Source organism: Pagrus major, chromosome 8 (assembly GCF_040436345.1).
Source record: "Pagrus major chromosome 8, Pma_NU_1.0".
In the NCBI taxonomy this organism is placed as follows: Eukaryota; Metazoa; Chordata; class Actinopteri; order Spariformes; family Sparidae; genus Pagrus; species Pagrus major.
Genome location: NC_133222.1, coordinates 4,329,602 through 4,349,863, shown reverse-complemented (window position 1 = coordinate 4,349,863; position 20,262 = coordinate 4,329,602). Strand labels below are relative to the sequence as shown.

At 43.8% G+C, this 20,262-nt stretch overlaps 2 protein-coding genes across 2 annotated transcripts; both read right to left on the bottom strand.

The window, feature by feature from the left end:
- Positions 1-385: 385 nt before the first annotated feature.
- On the bottom strand, positions 386-8,597 carry igf2b (insulin-like growth factor 2b). Its single transcript, XM_073472435.1, has 4 exons — positions 8,385-8,597; positions 7,283-7,433; positions 5,548-5,729; positions 386-4,095 (listed from the first exon to the last, which is right to left on the bottom strand). The coding sequence occupies exons 1-4, from the start codon at positions 8,457-8,459 to the stop codon at positions 3,856-3,858; spliced, it is 648 nt and encodes a 215-aa protein (XP_073328536.1). The 5' UTR covers positions 8,460-8,597; the 3' UTR covers positions 386-3,855.
- A 2,514-nt stretch (positions 8,598-11,111) lies between these two features.
- th (tyrosine hydroxylase) lies at positions 11,112-19,416 on the bottom strand. Its single transcript, XM_073472434.1, has 13 exons — positions 19,333-19,416; positions 18,645-18,848; positions 16,866-17,040; positions 16,669-16,757; positions 16,473-16,540; positions 16,320-16,370; positions 15,020-15,165; positions 14,803-14,938; positions 14,335-14,404; positions 14,194-14,250; positions 12,620-12,715; positions 12,350-12,483; positions 11,112-11,709 (listed from the first exon to the last, which is right to left on the bottom strand). Exons 1-13 carry the CDS (start codon positions 19,414-19,416, stop codon positions 11,550-11,552), a joined length of 1,470 nt encoding a protein of 489 aa, XP_073328535.1. The 3' UTR covers positions 11,112-11,549.
- Positions 19,417-20,262: the final 846 nt, after the last annotated feature.

Sequence of the window (20,262 nt, the reverse complement as noted above, 5' to 3'; positions counted from 1 at the left end):
AAGGGCTGAGGAGTTGTGGCCAGCCGGCTTGCCACTCTGTGAGTGCTGATTTACACTTTGGCACACACGGTCTTATCACAGAGCAGGAGACAGAGAGACAGAGAGACAGACAGACGGACGGACGGAGACAGACGTGGGCTAAGGCAGAGATGGAGGAGGGAGAGGAAAGAAAGGGAAAAGGGAGGTAGGGTGGGTGAGAGGAACCGAGAGGGTGCTAAAAGCAACTGGAGATGTAAGATGTAATAAATCATTTACAGGGTACATAAGGTTTAATTGATATAAAAAGATTTTAAAAGCAGCTCGCCGCACGCCGAGAAAGCGTGAAACACACATCCAAGACGGGCAAAATATACACTGAACAAAGCAGTACATCTTTTTTCGTATGTTTGATAAAATGTTTTTTTATTGATATTAAAAATGAAAGTACATGAATTGTGCATTTCGGACGTTCTAGCGTGCAGAGGTTAAATCAATAAAATACACACAGGCTGAGTGAGCTACTGACACAGAAAAAGTTGCCATTTGCTCGGCAAGATATCTCTTCATATTCAGCGAAAAGAAGTGGTTGTCTTTCACGCCATTCATAAGAACACTAGAGTAGCCTGTTTGAACATTACAATAGTGAATGAATGCAGTCCTAGCAGGAAAATATAGAATAAAAATAGAAAATATAATAATAATATTACTATCAACAATAATAATAATAATATAATAATAATAATAATTGCACTGCCTGCTTTGTTGCACAACTGAAGTAGAATATAATTAGAGACAGGACGGAGCCTTGATAATTGAGATCTCAGACAGAAAGAAGATATAAAGTATTGGCTTGACTGTTCACCACAGCAGGAAGAAATAACCATTAAGTCTGCATTTCATGGGCGATGCATGACACCATAGAGGAGGAGGAGGAGGAAACTGTAAAGTGGCACAGAGTTACCTTGTTTCTGACATGGGCTTTCAGTGGTTTTGTCACAGAATAGCTGTATCATTATGGCCAGGTACGGGTAAAAAAAAAAACCTCAGCTGCCCTTCCACAACAAGATTATCACTCACACTCAGCAAACTACTCCACTTCTCCCTCGGAGAGCATAGATTGTTTTCTTGTTTTGTTTCTTTTGTTTTTTTTCCTGAGTGCTTCAGAAATGGTTCAGCGTGATAGCCCTTCATCAAATGCATAATGGATGGATGATTGGAAGATTGTTTGAGGGGTGAAAAAGGCAGGCTAACAACGCTGCTTTTCTCCCCCTTTGCCTCGCCGTGACGCAAATACAGACACGTACTGTTGATGCGAAAGATCACGGGGCATTGTCTACTACCAGCAGAGAAGAAAGACAGACAGACATAGAGACAGACAGCCATAGAGACAGACAGATAGATAGATGAGAACAGTGAGGTGATACGATGATAGGCTCTCTCCTTGATAGACAATGACCTTTAGGTGACCTTTGATGGTTACTAGCATCATAGCAACATCATTACCTTCAATTAAGGCATCGACACAATGACTCGTTTGTAAGTCACATGTAAGCTTAACCCCCGAAAAATCTACGACTGACCGGGACGCTTGCGGCCTCACGACCACAAACCAAACGCGCGACAACAACATCAGTGGCACTGGCACATAGGCAAGATGCTCCGTAGAAGACCATAGGACACCATGCACGATAACAAAGACATGATTTAATGAAGGACTGATCATCCCCCCCCCTCCCCGCCATCAAGACTAAAGTGGCTTCGAAACATAGTGGGTTTGAGTACAATCAATGTTGAACAAGATATTTTTTTTTTGTTTTTTTACCAATAATAAAGTCACTCATTGATGCTTTCCTTTTTTCACAGATAACCCCTGAAAGGCTTCCCGGAAAATCCATGCAGACCAATGTATTCAGAGTATGTGCCTATTTCTGTGTGACATAACATGCCTAAGCGATCCAGGCTATACTGCTGTTAAAATATTAATTTAAAGTAACTATGGCAAAAGAAAAAAAAGGAGAAAAAAAAGACATTATTTTTGGTACAAAGCATCTACAAAAAAGCCTTACAACTCCAATTGGAAAAACAGAGATCATACAAAATAAAACCGTCAGTTGAGCATCAGTGCTACGTATATTATTTGGACCAATTTTTCAAATATATTTTATAACAAAATAAATAATGCCTTTATACAGTGCCCTTATTTGTATTTCAACAAACAAACAAAAAAGCTTGGCGGCTCATTACGCAAGATACAGCTCAGACTAAAGGAAAATAACACAACGTCCCTGGAAACTAATTATATATCTATATTTATATATATATATAGATGTATATATATATATTCAAGTATTTGTTTTCAGGCAAAAGCATGTGAATACTACTGATATACAATAAAAATAAAATGTTAGTTGACATTATTGCTGTTTTTTTCCCTTTGAATTGAAATTTTGTGCCTTTCTTTAGAACTGTAAAATAACATCATAACAATAACCATGGAAACCATAAAACAAAAAAAAAGCCTAACTTGGAAAAACAGGAATGTCACGGTACCAGAAACTGACGGGGTTTTCCTTTTTTTTTCATTGAAACATTGATATGAAAAGAAAAACAGAATAAAGACAAAATAAAATATAATCATCATTATCCCACTTGCTCTTTGTCCATGCCATGTTACTTCCTGTCAGAGCAGTCTGCAAAGCCATGGCAAACAGGAAGTCCTGTCCCAGAACTGTAGTACTGTCCAATCCAGGCGGTCCACGGTGTCCCATATGTGTCCCCACACTGCTCCCTGTGTCTGGCAGCCTCAGAGGGACAGGAGGAACAGGGACTGGGTCTCAGGTCCCCCTTTGCCGCTTACGCCGGCAAACTAGTGATGAGCAGCCGCTAGCACTCGCTGTGAGCCTCGATGCCAACACAGCCCATTTCTTTTCTCAGTGACACTTCCCCCTTGACACTGCCACTGCCAGGAGCTCCCCCATATCCTTTATTTTCCTTTTTTTTTTAAAAGTCACACTTTCCTTAAAACGGAAAGTTTTAATATTCATTCAAAGAAAAAAAAACGTGCTTTTCAACCTCTTCTTTGAGTCCATTCCCAAAGCTAGCACCATGACATTTTTTTAAGCTACACGTTCATTGTTCATAAAAAAATAGTGCCATTTTTTTCTTTACTTTGACGTAATCCGTGGCAATGTGCAATTTTGCAGACTCTTTTCTGCTTTTTGTTTGTGATCAAAAGGTGCTGGAACAGGAATCTAATTTTACAAAATAATTCCTTACAGTGTGGAAGTCCCTTTATAGGTAGAGGTGCAAACTAATAACAAAAAGAAACTAAGAGATTTTCTTTTTGCCTCAGGAAAAAAATGATGTGGAATGGATTCTTTCATGCAAGCTGCTCTTCACTTTCAGTTGTCTTCCACAAGGACAAAAAAACATTCCGCTGGGTGTCCTCTTGACACTTGCAAACCACAGATCTCTTTCATCTTCTTTTCTCCTTTTCCCGTTTTCTCTTTTGCTTTAAGGATCCACCTGAATTGCATTCAGCCGAATTGTTAACTTTTTGTTCATCATTTGTGTTTGTGCCTTTTGTGTCAGTGACTGAAAGAGAGAGGGAGCGAAAGAGTTCAGACAGGAAGAATGTGAAGGCATGTTTGTGTGCCGGAGGAGGATGGGTGGGTCGGGTTGAAGGGGGCATTAGAAAAAAGGGCCAGGAGGTCAAGAAGTAGTGGATGAGAGCAGGGGGAGGGATTGGTGGGCTCGGACAGGGCAGGGGAGGTCAAAGAGGACTGCCACAGAAATGACGTCAGAGACAAAGCTATAATCCCCTAGTCTTTTTTTCTCCCTCCAAACTCTTGTCTGTGCAAAGGGCTGGCAGCGGGCTCATTTGTGGTTGACATAGTTGTCCGTGGCGAGCAAGACGGGAGGCAGTTTGCTGGGCAGGCTGATCAGAGGCCTGTGGAAGATCGCCTGCTCCTGGGCTTTGATCTTCTCCGCCTGCCTCCGAAACTTTTTGGCCCTCAGGATGGCCGGGACACCCCTCCGGAGCCGCTGGGCCGCCTTCCTCTGCCACACCTCGTATTTGGAATACTTCACGGTCACATGCTGCTTCCTTGGGACTTCCTATTGTGGCGTGCAGGCGAAAATAGAGGAAAAAGGGAAAAAAGAGGGAGTGAGTTCATTAGAAGTGATAAGATACTGTGCAAGTGCTTATTACAATGGAGGAAAGCCGTGTTTATTTTGTGAAAACATTCAGTCATTGTTGGGCCAGTCAAATGGAAATCAAATGTCATTCTCATAGCGCTGAGCGTCATAACAGACTCGCCTCGCCTCCGACTTGCCCCTGTTTTGGTTTCCTCGACTGAGAGAAGCTGTCAACAAGTGCTCGGCTCAGCCTCTTTAACATACTGTCAAAGGGAAGGGCGGTCACTCGCCTCATATTCATATGAGGGGCACGTCGTCGTTCACCCAACGACCCGCTGAACTGACTAACCTCCACAGACCCGAGTGAAACGACACATACACGCACCGTCATTTCAAAAACCTCTCTTCCTGCACATTAATGGCGTTAGGTGTTGTGCTGAAGCACCAGGGATTGAGACAAAGTGGGAGTGGTAGCAGCAGAGCTAGAATTTATGCGTGAGTAGCCAGTGCTCTGTCTGAATGGCTTGTTTTGGTCCTGCCACTTGAGGAGTGTTTATCCCCCTTCATTCACTCCGGGCCTGCTCAATAGCCAAAGAACAGCTGGCCCTCAGAGCGGGCTGTACCCAGCAACTCTCCCTGCTCTGACAAACTGGGGACATGTCCCAACTAATTCCCTTACAGCCTTCTCTCCTTTTTTTGCATTTCACACAGAAGCTACACATCTATTTAATTGTCTTGTTTACATCGCCTCGCGCATCTAACGCCACCGATGCTGATTCTCTAACAGGTCAAACAGAAACATTCACATAAAATGTCTTTCGAGTCCGGCCTAGAGGAAGGTTGGAGGGATTTTTTTTTTTTTAAAGAGGTCTGGAAAGCAGCCACGGCTCGGTCTTATGACCGCAGTGAAAAAGACCTGAAACGCTTTGGCGGCTTCCCGCCGTGTTTTGTGACATATTTCAGAGAGAAGCTCTCCCGGGCCAGGTCAGGTGTTTTTTAACGGCACGGATCAAAATAAAATGCATGCCAGTTTTTCGGGGGAGCTTGCTGTTCCGTGACTAATAATCACACACTTGGAACACACTGTTTTGTTACGGACCAGCAGTCTCCACCATCTCACAGACTTTCTCTCCCACACATACACACATACACACACTGTCTCAGTCTGTGAGTATGACTCTGCCCTTTCCTGAATATTATGTGCTGTGACTGTCTTGATGTTTTCCACGACGGTCAGCACTTTGCATGGAAGGTAACTGCTTACCAATGACCATTTAGCAAGATAAACCTGTCTTCGCGTGGGTTTCAGTCTGCACTCAGTGTCAAGGACATAGGGGTGAGGAACACAGGTGAATGGAGGCGCAGGAGATGTGAGGACAGATAGCGTTTCCCATACTGGTGTGCTGTTGTTGTCGTTTCGGTGACACGTACCTGTTTTAGTGGGGGCATCACGGGTAAGACCTGTAGAGAGGTGGCCGACACGTCCCTTTCGGACTTGGCGGGTTTGGCACAGTACTGCTCCAGCAGGTTGAGGTCACAGCTACGGAAACAACACTCCTCTACGATCCCACGGTTCTGGGGGCGCCGGTTGTTTCCCCTGCTGGTTGGCCTACCTGAGGAGGAACACAACAGACGATGAGGAGGGTGAGGTTAAGGCCTCAGGAATGAATCTAGGTTGTTTTCGCGGGATTACTTTCGACAATCATAGCGGTCCACGGAGCAAAGAGGATAAAAGGAAATCTATGACCAACTGCAACAAATCTTTTTGTTTGTAGGGGATAATCTGATTAGGGCTATCTGGAAGTCCTTTAATGAGTGAATACACAAGTAAACACCCTGTGCTGTGGAGAGTGATGGAGACAGACAGCTAAGCTCCTAGACAGATCTTTGGGTGAGCAAATACATAAAATGGAAACTCTCCTGTGACCTTGTCCTTTGTCCAGTCAGCAAAAGATAAAGAGGATGAGGAAGGGCGAGAGAGAAGAGGAGGGGCAGAGAGGTAGAGAGAGAGAGAGAGAGGGAGAAGGCAAAACAAAAGAGGAAGAAAGTAAAGACCTGGGAGAGAGGGAGGGAGGTAAAGAAGAATACAGCGGAGGGGCGGAGGGTTAGCATGTTGCACGGCGGGGAACAGTATCCGCATCCGATAAAAGGGCCTCGTTTGAAGTCCTGCACCCAGCAGAGTGTTGCAGGAGTCTCAGGAGAGGGGAAGGCAAGGTTTGATTGCAGGAAGAGAGAAAAGAGAGGGTGATCCAGCAGGGAGGAGGGAGGGAGGGAGGGAGGGAGGGAGGGAGCACATCTACTGTATGTCGGCCTGAATCGGACAATGATCTTTCTGTCCGTCAGAGGTGCGAATAGCTAAAATCTTGTTTGAAGAGAGGGTTTTCTCTCCATGCGAGGAGGAAGGTTGGAAGTTGTGTCGCAAACAAGACTGTGCAAACACGAGCTTATCCACTGGAGGATTAACAAGCCAAGCACAATGCCTTCACCTAATGCTTTACAGCTATTCCCATCATCATTACAATGGAAGCAATGATCAGAATTGATGTTAATGATCCGTCCTCTTAACCTGACATCAAAAACAGCCCCCTCCTCCTCCTCCTCCTCCTCCTCCTCACTCCCTCCCTACTCCCTCCTCCTCCCCCCTTCGGACTCATCAGTGTGGACGGCCGGCCTGGGAACACTGGTGCTGAGGTGACTGGTATGCCTCTTGGGGTGCTATTACTTTACTGGTAAACAAGCGGCCCATTGTGTCGCGCTGAGTCGTGTGTGCCTTCACAGCTCGCCGGCTCTTTCATATGCAATGAGAGGTATGAAGGGCTGTGAGGCAGAATGCGCACACTCAGCAGACAGAGCGGCTTGGACCAGGTCTTGACACACACACACACACACACACACACACACACACACACACAGCTGGCTATAATCTCTCTCTCTCTCTCTCTTTCCCTCTCGCTTTCTGTGTGCGCGTGTGAGCGCGTGAGAAAGAAAAATACCAAACACGCATACCGCGCAGCCACAGACAGAGCGATAGCCTCAGCTATCCAAACAGATGTGTGCGAGTCTGAGCAGCAGCAGCAGAGAGAGAGGGAGAGAGAGAAGCTTTCGACAGAAAAGGAGAGCAGAAAACTTGTGATGGGTTTTTTGTTTTTTCTGGTTCGGAACCTACTGAAATAGAAGCCTCTGTCTTCGCAGACAAACTGCAGCGCATCCACCAGCTCTCCCCCACACAGCGTCTCCGCCGAGGCCACCTCCACCACGTAGAGCGTCAGGGCCAGTGCAAAGAGCAGCGCGCGACTGGACGAGGACATCTTCTTGACCTGCAGACACAAACACACACACACAGACACACAGCATCTGGTCAACAAATGCAAACATTACAGAAGTGATGACATTGAATAAAACATCTTAAAAAAAAAAAAATCACAAAAAAAAAAATCTTTTGAATAATAAATCCCAGATGACAGCCAGATGTTGGATCCACTCTTTACGCATTGTACAAGATGTACGACTTCCACTGTTAGGTGCTGTTTCTACGTATTGATGTATTGACCTACTAACTGCGTAAGACAAATGATGGCATATGTCCACCTCCCCCCCTCCTCCCTCCCTCCCTCGTCACTGTTATCAGCCGCTGTCACTGTGTCGCACCTGGGAGAAGAAGTGCTTATTCTGGAGGAAAAAAACCGAGACGGTATCTTTGCCTTACGCGCTCTTACACAACTCTCCAGAAAGTTGCAAGACCGGCTGCTCGATAGTTAACTATCTGAAAGGCCAGACTCAGCATTTATTTTCCCCTTGCTCACCCTGGGATGAGCTCACTGACCCTCAGACCTACCGCCCCCTATCTGCCGACAAAAAAGACCAGCTGTTTGCTGCTCCCGAGTCCAGAGAGAACGGCGCACCATCAAGAAATCCCAAAAAAGAAATAAAAATAAAAAACAAACAAAAGAAAAAAGACAGCCCTCAAACTCTTTTCTCCTCCTTTTCCTATCAGGTAACCTGTTGCACGAATGCTTCACAGCTCCCCGCAGCTCTCCATGTCACGTCTGCATCTTCAACTTTCTCTGCTGCATGCGATTTAAAGAGATGTCCAAAAAGAAAAAAGCAGAAAGAAAAAAAAAATGATGCGATCAATGCATCAGCTCAGCCCGGAGCGGGGTGTTTTTCCTCACTCATGGTTACAACATGGTTACAACCCCGCCAGACGTCTGTCAAGACCCGCACAGCACAAACCGGAGCGCATGAAACTATTTGTTCCCTCTGGTTACCTTCATTCTGCTGCTCTCCGTCCTCCGGCAGGTGTGGCAAAGTGAGTGGTGTCCGTGTCTTTGCTGGGTCTCCATGTCAGATGGCAGTAGTCAAAAACGTCGGGAGGGGTGAGGGGGGTGTTATTTGGTTTTTGGAGAGATTGCAGGTGAGTTAGTTTCCCAGTTGGTGCGGCTGAGATGATGTGTGAGAGGCTGTCCCAAAGACCAGGCGACAGAACAAAACTTCTCAGGGAGAGGTATTATATACCAAAACACGCCCCTTACTTCCACACCCCACCCCCTCGCTCCTCCTCTTCACGGCTGGTAAAAAAAAAAAAAAAATGGTCCAGAGACGTTTTATGGAAAAGTGCTTAAAGGGAGAAAAGGCAAAAAAAAAGAAAAAGAGAAAAAAAGAGAGGGAGAGAGTGAGAGTCACAAAATATGGAACAATTCCATAGGCATTTTCCACGTTTACGCACTGTAACCTACAATCACAATGTTTACACACAGGGACGCAGACAAGAACAAGAATAGACGTAATTCCTCAGACTCCAAGAAAAATGTCAATGTCTCCGCCCTGCTGTAATTAAGATGAGAGTGGAAGGAGTGTGGCTGAGGTTCTGGTGGGGGGGTTTGCTCTTGACTCAGGTGGAGGTGTTAGTCACACAGGTCAGAGGCTCTCCCCACCTGAAGGGGAGCATGAAGTGGGGTTGATCCAGCAGGAGGAGGAGGAGGAGGTGGAGGAGGAGGATGCAGCAGCAGCAGCAGCAGCAGTGACTGACTGCAGCAGGAATATCAAGTGTCAATGTAAAGAAATGCTGCATCATGTGATGAAGAGGCAGGAGGAAGTGATGAAGGAAAAAGATGACGTTTGCTTTCTCACAAACTAAACATTAATATTAATAACAGGGCAAATCGATAAAGTCCTCCAGTGTGGATGGTGCTGAGTGTCCTGCTAAAGGCTCCAGCAAGGAAGAAAAAACAAAAAACTCAGATTAAAATTGTGTCAAAGTGTGAAAGTAAGCTGTCTTTCTGTATGAAACTGTATGAGGGCGCCCTTATATAAGTGAGTGTTGTGCAGGAGGTGAGGATGTGGACTTGTGTGTCTTCAGACTCACACTGACACCTAGTGGTCCGGGTGGTGAACCTCTGCTTGTTTGTCTCCTGGCTCTCAGCTGCAGGTTTGGAGGGCCGAGGGACCTGATCCACAAGCTGACCACCAGGAGCTCTGTCCGGACGAGCTCCCCGAGATTTGTCCTCTCAAGTCCAGGACAGTTACCTCCCCCTGTTGTCTCCAGATAGTGTGTATAAAGAGGTGGAGGTGAGCTTGTATGTACCATTAATGGGCACTATTTTAAAAAAATACAGTGATAGAAAGCACATAGAGTCAAGTGCTGCACTTAAAGGTGCAGTGGGTGAGACTTTTAGGTGAAATTAACAGCAGAATGTGAAGAAATGACAGTTTTGATGTTACGTCTGTGTATCGTTGGTTATTACAGAGACATCCACTGAAGTTAGCAATGCTAACCAGCTAGCCCCGGCCCGGTCCAAAAGCTCCTGTGCTAGCAGTGTACACCAAAACACTCCCAGTCTGGACCGCTAGCTGCACGGCTAACTGAGCTAACCAGGTAACGGCAGCTACACTCAGCAGCATTTGTTACGAGTATGAATTCTGACATATTTCACCTTTAAGTACAATTTTGAGGAACTTCTACTTGATTATTCGTGCTTTATGTTGCTTGAAATTCTTCGTAGGGAAATATACTACACGACATTTATTTCACAGATTAACTCACCAGTTACTTTTAAGATTGAGATTTCACACAATGGAAAATAAAACAAGCTTTAAAATACAAAACTCTGTTCAAGGCTAAACCAAGCGTGCTGGATTCTGATGTCGTACAAAAAGCAGGTCACGGTTTTAGGTTCTGTATCTACACAACTTTCCCTTTAAACTTCTCTCATGGTTTCATTTCAATAAATGTCCAAACGATCCAAAAGAAAATTGAGAATTAGAGAAAAGGTCTAAAAACTGGCAACAGATTTGTGTATCAGAACTTTGGTTTTAATTATTTCCTCTCCCGTCGTCCGATCGTCTCACGAGCCCTCAGATATACCTGGTGTCCCTGTGTATGAAACAGTTTGTAGAGCTCCGCCTGCAGCATCTAAAACTGTCACATGCTTCTTACACACTGATGCTTCACTATTAAATATCTAATGATGTCATATATACGACTATATCAGTCAGCGGGACCAAACCAGAACCTTTACTTTAATACGTTAACTTCATTTTGCTGCTATAAATTAAGTCAGATTGTTTTTTTAAGCTTGATTTCTACTTGTAATAGAGTATTTGTACATTGCTGTATTGGTACTGTGTGTATTTCGAAAAAGCTGTTTTCCATCTACCTCCCCAAAGTTCATTTTGTCGTTCACGTGTTTATCAGCTTGTTTTTAACATTTAATAACGTTGTAAAACAGCGCGCTGTCGTCGAAGACATGAGGAGAGCATTAAGATGATCGATTCCTTTTAATAGGCTCAAGAAGTATCTGCTGTGATTTCAAAATCAGGCGGGTTGCCCGGCAGGACGGCCCCCTCTTGTGGCAGATAAAAGCAAACCCATCAATGTCGCCGAGCATCATTAAATGTTGGTCTGTCTGATTAGATTATCATTAAAACAATAACTTATGGAAACATGACAGCAGAAACTTAATGTGCGATTCTTTATTATTTGACTGATTCTTTTTACTCAAGCAGTAATCAACGATACATTACATGGAAAGTGTGTTTTATTATTTCTTTTATAATGCATTTACACTGCCGGACAAAAACTGCAAGAATAACTGAGCGAAACTGAGAGTTAATACTCAAATACTGAATTCACATATTTTGAAAATAAAGCTTTTTTTAACACTGCACTACACATTTTTCCTTTAAAAGCAGCAAAACCCCATCATTTCACGAATGGATCCAAATCCGGCGAGGCGTTGAACATCTTTGGAAACTTTACCCGCATGTTGTCACCAACCAGCCGGTGTCAAACAATCAACAACTCATCAGAAACGGCATCATACTGGAGGTACAGCACAGAAGAGATGAACACATTGACCGGTGATGTCGCAGAGCGAGAGGAAGCAAACAGACACCAGGGTGGGGACGCCAGCTGGGGGGGGGGGGGGGCATCATCATGACAAAACACTGAGGGCATCTGTCAGCATCTTCAGCTCGTCCTTCAGTCCCTCCAGGCCTCCTTGGACCTTCAGCGGGTTGTCCAGCACCTCCACGCTGCTGGTGTACGGGTCGAACCTCACCGAGAAGGGACGCTTGATGCCGGCCACGTACGTCCTTTGACAAAGACACAAAGAGGCCAGAAGATTTAAAAAAAGAAAAGGCCTCAGATGGGATTTTCTTTTTGAACTCCTCATGAATGTATGTATTTCAGGAGTCCTGTCTGAGAATCGTAAAACCCAAATATTTCTCTTGGCCGGAGGAAACTTCCCTTTTTATTGACCAGAAGAAGTTCCCCCCCCTGTTCTCTGCGCATATTCACTATAAAGACTGGAACAATCCTGCTTTTATCAGCAGGATTATAAAGACATTCAGAATCTACTCTATTTCATATTTACTATGCTATGACAAACATTACCATGCTGTTATTTTTCTCATCCAGTGTGGCAGAGTGCTGTATTCAACAAGAGACCAAATACTGTCAAAACACTCACTAAAGCTACTTGTTTTGCAGGGCAACATTTGATGTGTTTGCCAAATAAAACTCCAGCGTTTTGCCTTGGTATGAAAAAATACATTAGTAACAGCTGTCTTCTGGCTGCTATGGCTGACCTACAAAAGTTTGTGGCCTCAGGGGTTGGCTGCCTGTTCTCTGACCTTGTCCTCACATAACCCCTCTCTCCTTTTGTTTTGTTTTTTTCCCTCCTTCTCTCTGTCTCTTTATGTTCTGGTTGTGTTTGCACGCATGGCTCGGTACCTGAACTTCTCCTTGGCATCTGTAAAACTCTCAGAGATGAAGTAGACGGGCTGGTACGTCTGGTCCTGGTAGGGCTGTACCGCCGCGGCCTCGGGATCGAACTCTCTCGTCTCTGGCTCGTCGGACAGCGAGTGCTAAATTAAAGTTTTTAAAAAAAGAAGCTGGAGAATGAGCTGACAGCTCAGCTTGGCTGTGAATGTTGCATTTTTTTAAAAAGTCATCACTCAAAACATTCTGCAGAAGGGAAGAGAAGCATGCTGGGAAACGCACCACAAGCTCTCCGTAAGAGGAAAGCAGTCCAGCGCCGTAAGCCCTCACCTCACCGTTCTGCTTACATAAGCCATACTCCACGGTGAACCAGTATAACTGGTGTGAAAAAACATAAAGAGAGCAGCTGAGGATAAAGAAGGACACTGGGGTGGACGATTAATTCATTATTTATGTCATTTTAGATAAGGGACTGCACAAAAATGACCAGGGAGGGAGATGGGGTCCAGAAAGGGGGAGTGATGTGTATTTTTTGCCTTTTGGCTGAAGGCTGGAATTTATGGTTTATTTAATGTTTTTTTGTGAGATTTACTGGAAAAAACAAAACACTAAATGGTTCAATCACAAAATGACGCCCAGGAAGAGCTTTTTTTTTTTAGCCACGGACTATAAAGGCTCATTTATGCTGCCTTTAGCAAGAAAATAGATAAATATGTCTCACACGATATAACCGTCACTGTCCACACTTCCACGCGTCCTTCAAGTTGGCATAAATGCGAAGCAACAGAACCACTGGAGGGCGCCGCTCAGAGTCAAATCGGTCTCACACAGACCTCTACGTTTCCTTCGCCACTGTCCAGCTCACATTTAATCCCCGTCCGGTCTCCTCCCAGCTGTTCTTTAGTAACTATTTGTCTCTGTGCCCGGGCGAAGTAACATCATGCAGATGTTTAAAACTTCTCACAGACTCGCATCTCCTCAGAAAGTTCCAACTTATTTTAAATATTCCTTCCTCTTGTCCTGTGGTCGTGTGTCACCTGAAATATTGGCTTCGCTGCTACACCGCCCCCCCACGACTATTGGAGGTGCTGCTCAGTTGGTCCGTAACCGTAAGCTTTTGGGAAAACGTGCAGAAAGAAACGGACGTAATGAACACAGAGTATCGACAGAAGGCTCTGTCTGTATCTGTTTCTAACGTTGAGCATAAATGAGCCTCAAAGGTATGTTTTGGCAGGACGGCTGTCATGTCTCTATGTAAGGGATTTAATTGACACTAATTTTACAGATTTGAAAATCTGTAGCCAATGTTTTGCCTTTAAAGATATAACATTTCTGCATTTGTCGACTTGTGTACTTGGACTTGTATTATCCTAAATGTTTCCAAAAAAATGTTAAAACTTGGAGAAATCTGTAATTTTATTCAAGTAACGGTGCGTTTGATTTGGTCGCCTGTTGCTTAACTGCGAGAAAAAGTCAGAAAATGAGGAAGGAAGTCGGTGAACAAGACTAAACTAAACACATTACATTGTCCGTCTTTCACACAGATAGATTTTAATCAGCAGTGTTGGTTGTTTAACAGTGAAATCAACACCTGCCATGATCCCGTGCTACTCCTGGCCTCTGTTTTGTTTTGATTGTGAGGAGCAGAAATGACATACTGTGCTTTTAACCATCGCTTTCTCACGAGCTAATAAAAAAAATGTAGGAACGCTCCATCTGGGTCTGAGTTGACAGTGTGTTCTTTCTTTTAATGTCAAGGTGAGGGGTCAAAGAAAAAATACTGCTAATAAGGTTCAGCCTCTCTCAACAGCTCAGTCATTTTTGTACAGTCCCTAAGTCCTGCTGGTGTTACGTACTGTAGACAGTTTCTCAATATCTTCATCCGAAGCCCCAAGTGAAGCCAGACCGAGGTTCTGCAGCAAATAATCAATAAATTGTTACCAGAACATGAGAGCACAACATGAGGAAAACAAATGATCTATAAGTCCGCCTCTCACCTGCGAAAACTGGGCAAAAGTGCGGTTGGCCAGCATCGGGACGTGGCCCAGCAGCTCATGGACGCAGTCACTGAAGAGAGAAAGAGAAAAAGATTCAACCTGGAGCACATCTGATCCAAACTGGAGAAAAAAAACAACCCTGCACAGATATTTTAACTAAATACAGACTGTGTGATTAGAGTTCAATCTGGTTACGTAACTCAGTGATGGTTACAGACTGAAAAACATTGTGAGCACAGTGAAGTGAAGACAGACGTTCATTTGAAGATAACTTAAAAATTTATCCCCAAAATCCAGACTTTCCTTTTGTCCCTTGAGAAGTGATCTTGTTTAAATTGAAAAGCGAGAAGAGGGATAAAAAGTGTAACAAGATATATTTAGTTCTTTCTAAATCATGAAGGATTTCTCACTTGATCAACATTTGTGGTCGGACTTGTGTGTGAAGAGCAAAGACGCGGTCCTACTCACGGTTCTGGGGAGTGCATTGGGGAGGAGGCGTGTCGGATGTACTGGGTGCACTGGAACACCCGGAACGCCAAACTGGCCAGAAAGTCTCTGGCCGAGAGCAGACCTGCCACTGGACGCAGTGTGAAGCCTGTACGCTCTGAGAGAGAGAATAAAACCCTGGGTAGATGGACTGTGTATTCACTAAACATTTGCTCCACTCGTTGCTTTTTATCCTTACCTTTGAGGAAGCGTGACACGTCCTCCAGCTGGGGAATGTTGTCCGGACTGTACCCACAATGCCTTTCCAGCAGACGGAAGGCCTCGAGGTATTCAGTGCAGGCGTGGGTGATGTACAAGTCCCTCAGCGTTGAGTAGACTTCCCTCCTGATTAGGGAGACAGTTGCATAATAATTCAGATTTTCTTCTTTTTTGTGTCTTTTTCAAGCATGAACAAAAAAAAAAAATGATGGGAAAACCGCTGCATCAATGACGGAGTAAACCTCCACGGTGGCATCTGGGTGCTTTATGTGAAGTGATGAAATCCCTGTGTTATAGGCAGATGTAACACAGTACAAGCTGGTTATAAGTCACTATAAGTGGTCATTGTATTCATTAAGTGGGTACAGGGACCTACATACATTATAATTATGTGTTGTAATTCATTATAGACATTATAATGAGTTATGATTATTGTTATAAAGAATTATGAACATTCATAACTGCTTAGAAATCATTGTAGGTGTGTTCGTAGTGCTTATAGACCTAATCCACTGTTAATATATTAAACTTAAGTTTGGGCTCATTCATTTATATTCTGCACAACATTTTGTGACTTTTTTACCTTAAAATAACAGCTTCAAAATCATGTTGATGGTCTTGTGACAGGGTGAATAGTGTCTCTGTCTCAGCCACTCCAACCCTCTATCGCTTGTTTCTGCTCTATGTAACTTCAAGTTTCAAACACATAACATTGTCATGATGTGATGAGTTGTGTTTGTAGTTAGGACCTACGTTACGTCTGACAAATTGTTACAGACCTGGGATCTGTATTTATGACAGTGGTGTTGCACTCAGAAACTGTGGGGGGCGCCAAATCGCACAAAATGACAATTTATACATAATGTTGCTTTAAGTAAAGTAATGAAATCTCTGTAAAACATAACTCTGTTTTTTGTATTTTGATGGAATCATAAAAAACTTTTCTTTTGGCTCAAACTGTCCAAGCGAAATAAATGACGCAAGTGAAAAATCCACTGACTTGTAAAGTAATTCTGTCACCTCATTTCTTTCCAGCTCTCTGATATATTTTTGACAAGCTCAAGCTGCCATGTCTTTGATAGCGCCCTCCATCTGTAACTAATTCACCAAAGTAAAAGACAAAACCACGACCAAACTTTCTGAGAGGAGATGAAACGGACTCGGCTCGATGTTCTGACATTAAAACAGCAGGAACTGTTGTTTGAAAATCAAGTGACAGTTTGAATCCAGTGTGTATTTTTGATTTAACGCTTGACAGCCTTCATTTTTAAAGCCCTCACCATGTGCCGATCTCCTCCTCTGTGTACTCCACTCTGGGAATCTGCTCCCAACTGAGGACAAACAGAAGTACAGATGTATCAGAAATAATCAAGTAAGTTTGGGTTTCTTTCTCGTAGAGATGTGCAGTATTCGGGAAAAAGATTGCATCTCACTGTCTGTATCTGAAGGCGATGTCTCCAATCATTTTCCTCCTCTGTCTGTAAACGGGGTCTGTGAAGCCCTGTTTAAAATCAAATATATCAAACACTGATCACATTTTCTGTGTCATGACATACTGGTCCAGACGACATAACCAGTAAAGCGAGCTGTTTCTCATCCTGCCATGCAGCTGGAGAAGTCCTTACTTACAGGATGGTCTTGATCCAAGTCTGGATCAAATTTAGTGACCAGATGATGACATTTGTCCAAGTCTGCTATTTTCTTTGGGAACCAGTGAACTAGAGCAGAAAAAGAACAAAAACAAATGGACAAATTCAGCTCAGTGCTGTTTTTTTGTGATTATTTCAGCAGAAATATTGAATATGTTTCAAATTAGAGGGAGTTACATTTGACTTCTTTGGTGGTTTTAACGTCCTCTGTGTTCCTCTTGATGGAGCCGATCAGAGTGCTGACGTCCGAGAGGTGCACCTCACAGCGGACGAAGTACTCCAGGCCCTCCAGGTTGTCCTTGAGCTTCCGGCATGGTCGCGTCTCCAAATGGTGAATCTTCGCTTCAAACGTCTGAAACACAGTCATCACGCATCGTAGCAGGACAAACACTGAACATGTTCATTTTCCTAGACCTCTTACAGACCAGTTGCAAGTCATTAAGAGGATTTTTTTGGGGTTGCCAGGTTGTGAAAAATCCCTCTGACTATACTTACCTCATGGAAAAGGGACTGTAGGAGAAATTATGGCTCAAATATGACTGTTAATACGGCATTAAATGTACGTGAAGCTGTGTTCAGCAACACAATGTGTCTCCATCTTCTTCGGTTGTTTGGGAGAACGCTGCAACGCTGTTTTGCCGTGAAATGTTTTTATGGACTCTGAAACTTTACTCGACTTGTCATCGGCATGGGGGTGAGTAGATAATGACTGAATTTCCCATTTTGGGTGAACTTTCCCTCTAAACTGTGCCAGCAGCAGTCATAACTGTGAGTAGTGAGGATAAAAGGGACGAAGTCAGAGCTTGTTAAGTAATTATTGTTGTTAGTATTTCCTTGTGTAGCCTAGACTGTAAACATCAACCTTACCACCCCTGGGAAAGCATGTTGTACCTGCTGAGGTTGTAGAGGAAGGAGGAGGTGTTGCGTCAATTCGGGGCCTTCACGGCGTGTCCGCTTTCACGCTGGGTCCCGTGTCTCTGTTTCACGTTTCATGCAGTTTCATGCACCCTTAGGAAAGGTGTGCAGGCTGTCGTCAGTCCTGACTTTTGCTGGGTCAGGGCACCCAAGTTCAGGAATGCTTCAGGCGTGGAAGTTTCGTTCCAAAGCGTGCACGAGTCGCTTAACCTGCAGCTGAGATCTGGGCGGGCGGGCTCAAACCAGCAGAGTTTCATAAGCGACTTTCCATCTTTTCCATCTTTCCTTTAAAGGAGCGTTGGGAATGGGAGGTGACCTGTGATGTCATCAGATCCGAGCTTCACTCCTCCTCTCTGTCCCTTTTTCATGTATTGAATTTTACTTTTACTTTTCATTCCTTATAAATCCTTAACGACGTCTGTTATAAGGTTGAGGTTCGCAGATTTAAAAATGTGGCACTCTCAGTTTCTGAATGATACCAGATGTCACATATAGGAATTAACAAGATATCACACATGTAGGATATTCATTATTAATCCAGGTCTGAAGTGTTATGAATGGCAAATCTTTTTATCAGCATGGGCATGATCAAAGGAACATTAAATTCAAATCCTCCTGCTTCTCTTCTCTAAGGATGAGAAAGGCTGTAGTGTGAGTTAACTACAGGCATGTAGATGATCATTTACAGGGACCCAGGCACCCTGGGGATCCTACACAACTTATAGCATTTCTGACTGCAGACTTGATTATCAGAGTGAGAGAATATATAATATATTAATATGCATTTATGACGGCGCTGTTTTCAAAATAGAGACAGAAATAAGACCAACCGCTTGGATTTTCCCCCACAAACCAAACTGGCAACCCAAAAATGAATACTGATCTATCATGCATCAATAAATCGTATATTAACTATTAATCACCCATCAGTTACCACTTTAATTCTCTTTATAAAGGTGGCTTCATTAGAAAGTGGTGCCCTCCACACCCGTTTTTGCCCCACAGATTTATATTGTGACATAACAAGAACTATCGGGTTACCTCGAAAACTTTGAGAGTCCGCGACAGTGCAGGTGTCTTGATGCCTCTTAAAGTGAAGAAGATGTTGAGCAGCGCTTTTCCGTCGTCCTCCTCAAACACGATCTGTTCGCTGGCCTCCGCCGCCTCTGCCGCCGCAGCGGCGGCTTCCCGCTCCTTGCGCGCGTCCTCGATCAAGCTCTGACGCCTGCCGACGAATCTGGGAGACTGTTTGAAAAGAGAAATCAAACTCGTGAGTTCTCTTTTCTCATTTTGATCCAAACCACCGTCACAGCACATAGTCACACAAACAGAGCGGGGTGACTGCCTGCTGACATGTTCCTACTTTTCGGACATCTTTCTGGATATTGATGAGAGCGCTTGACATCTCCAAATGCGCATGAAAACAGCAGTGCAGTCAAGGTAAACCTACGAAATAGATAAGCTTGAGTAGTTGCCACGGCACATATTTTAGCTGATTATAGCTGATTTTGCTGGTTTGTTGCTGCATGTCTTTTTCTGTATTGATTTGATCTGTGCGCATCAGGCAGCGCCGCTGCGTAATGGTCACCTCGCCACCTCTCCGCGCGCAATAGAACCGTTTTAAGCGGACCTCTGAATATAATTTAGACACATCACTGGGAGCAACATGTGTGACTGTCCATTATAACTGAAACTAATAATAAAAAAAACTTGGCTGGTGTGAACTTACCGTGATGGAGTCCGACCTCTCCAGCTCGGATGCCGCTCTGCGGATGCTCTTTGTGGAGGACGTGGAGCTGCTTGAAAGTGGCATCTTCAGGCGCAGAAGTCTTCTGTATTTTTCTGTGTTTGGTGTCAAAGTGTGACTGAAGTGACAGTGACGCTCTCTAGACCTCTACGGCTGTGCTGTGCGCCCGGAGCTTTTCTTTTTTTCCCAGACAGGTTCCCTCTTTTTATGGGGTCATTTGTTTGCAGTTTCTGACGTCAAACACACAAGACCCGCTCTAATCAATCAATGCGCAGAACCTATCAGACACATCCACAAACTTGGAGCCGTCTATATACAGATGTGGGAGAATATCCCTCTAATCAAAATGGATCCTAGAGCTGAGGATTAGGAGGGAAAAGTTAAATTCACAAAGATTTCCCTTTTATTAAAGCTTTAATTCTCCAAGAAAAAATCGAAAGGAAAGTCTTCAAAGAAAATGTACTTCCTTTATGCAAGATTCAACTTAAATGCATGGGATAACATCTGGAATGCATAGATATTTTAACCCAAAGCTGAAAGATTGTGTACATTAATCCTTTTCGCAGTAAAACCATGTATAAAGCACACACAGGGCATTTATTTTCTGTTTTTCAGTGAAAAATGCTTATGCTATGATTTTTAACAATGAATTAAGGAAAGATTCACAAGTTTTTGATAGTCTGTGTCTTAAACAATGTATATTTATAATCATCTGTGTTGATTAACATTCACAGAAGTTGTGCGGTAACAACCACCTGCTGGGTTCACTTCAGTCATCTTTAAACTATAATCAGAGCTTTGACCTGAGGGCGTCTCATAAAGGTTAGGCCAGAGAAAAGTCCACTGTGGAAAATTAAGTCACTTTATCAGCTCAATCGAATCTCCACAGCTCTTCACAAATTAGATTTAATT

Coding starts and splice junctions, on each gene's coding strand:
- igf2b (XM_073472435.1), bottom strand. CDS start 8,459: ATGGAGACCCAGCAAAGACACGGACACCACTCACTTTGCCACACCTGC. Junction 7,434..8,384: donor CGGAGAGCAGCAGAATGAAG/GTAACCAGAGGG, acceptor TTGTGTCTGCAG/GTCAAGAAGATGTCCTCGTC. Junction 5,730..7,282: donor AGACAGAGGCTTCTATTTCA/GTAGGTTCCGAA, acceptor GTTCCTCCTCAG/GTAGGCCAACCAGCAGGGGA.
- th (XM_073472434.1), bottom strand. CDS start 19,416: ATGCCACTTTCAAGCAGCTCCACGTCCTCCACAAAGAGCATCCGCAGA. Junction 16,541..16,668: donor ACTTGGATCAAGACCATCCT/GTAAGTAAGGAC, acceptor GATTTTAAACAG/GGCTTCACAGACCCCGTTTA. Junction 12,716..14,193: donor ATATTGAGAAACTGTCTACA/GTACGTAACACC, acceptor TTTTCACACCAG/TTATACTGGTTCACCGTGGA.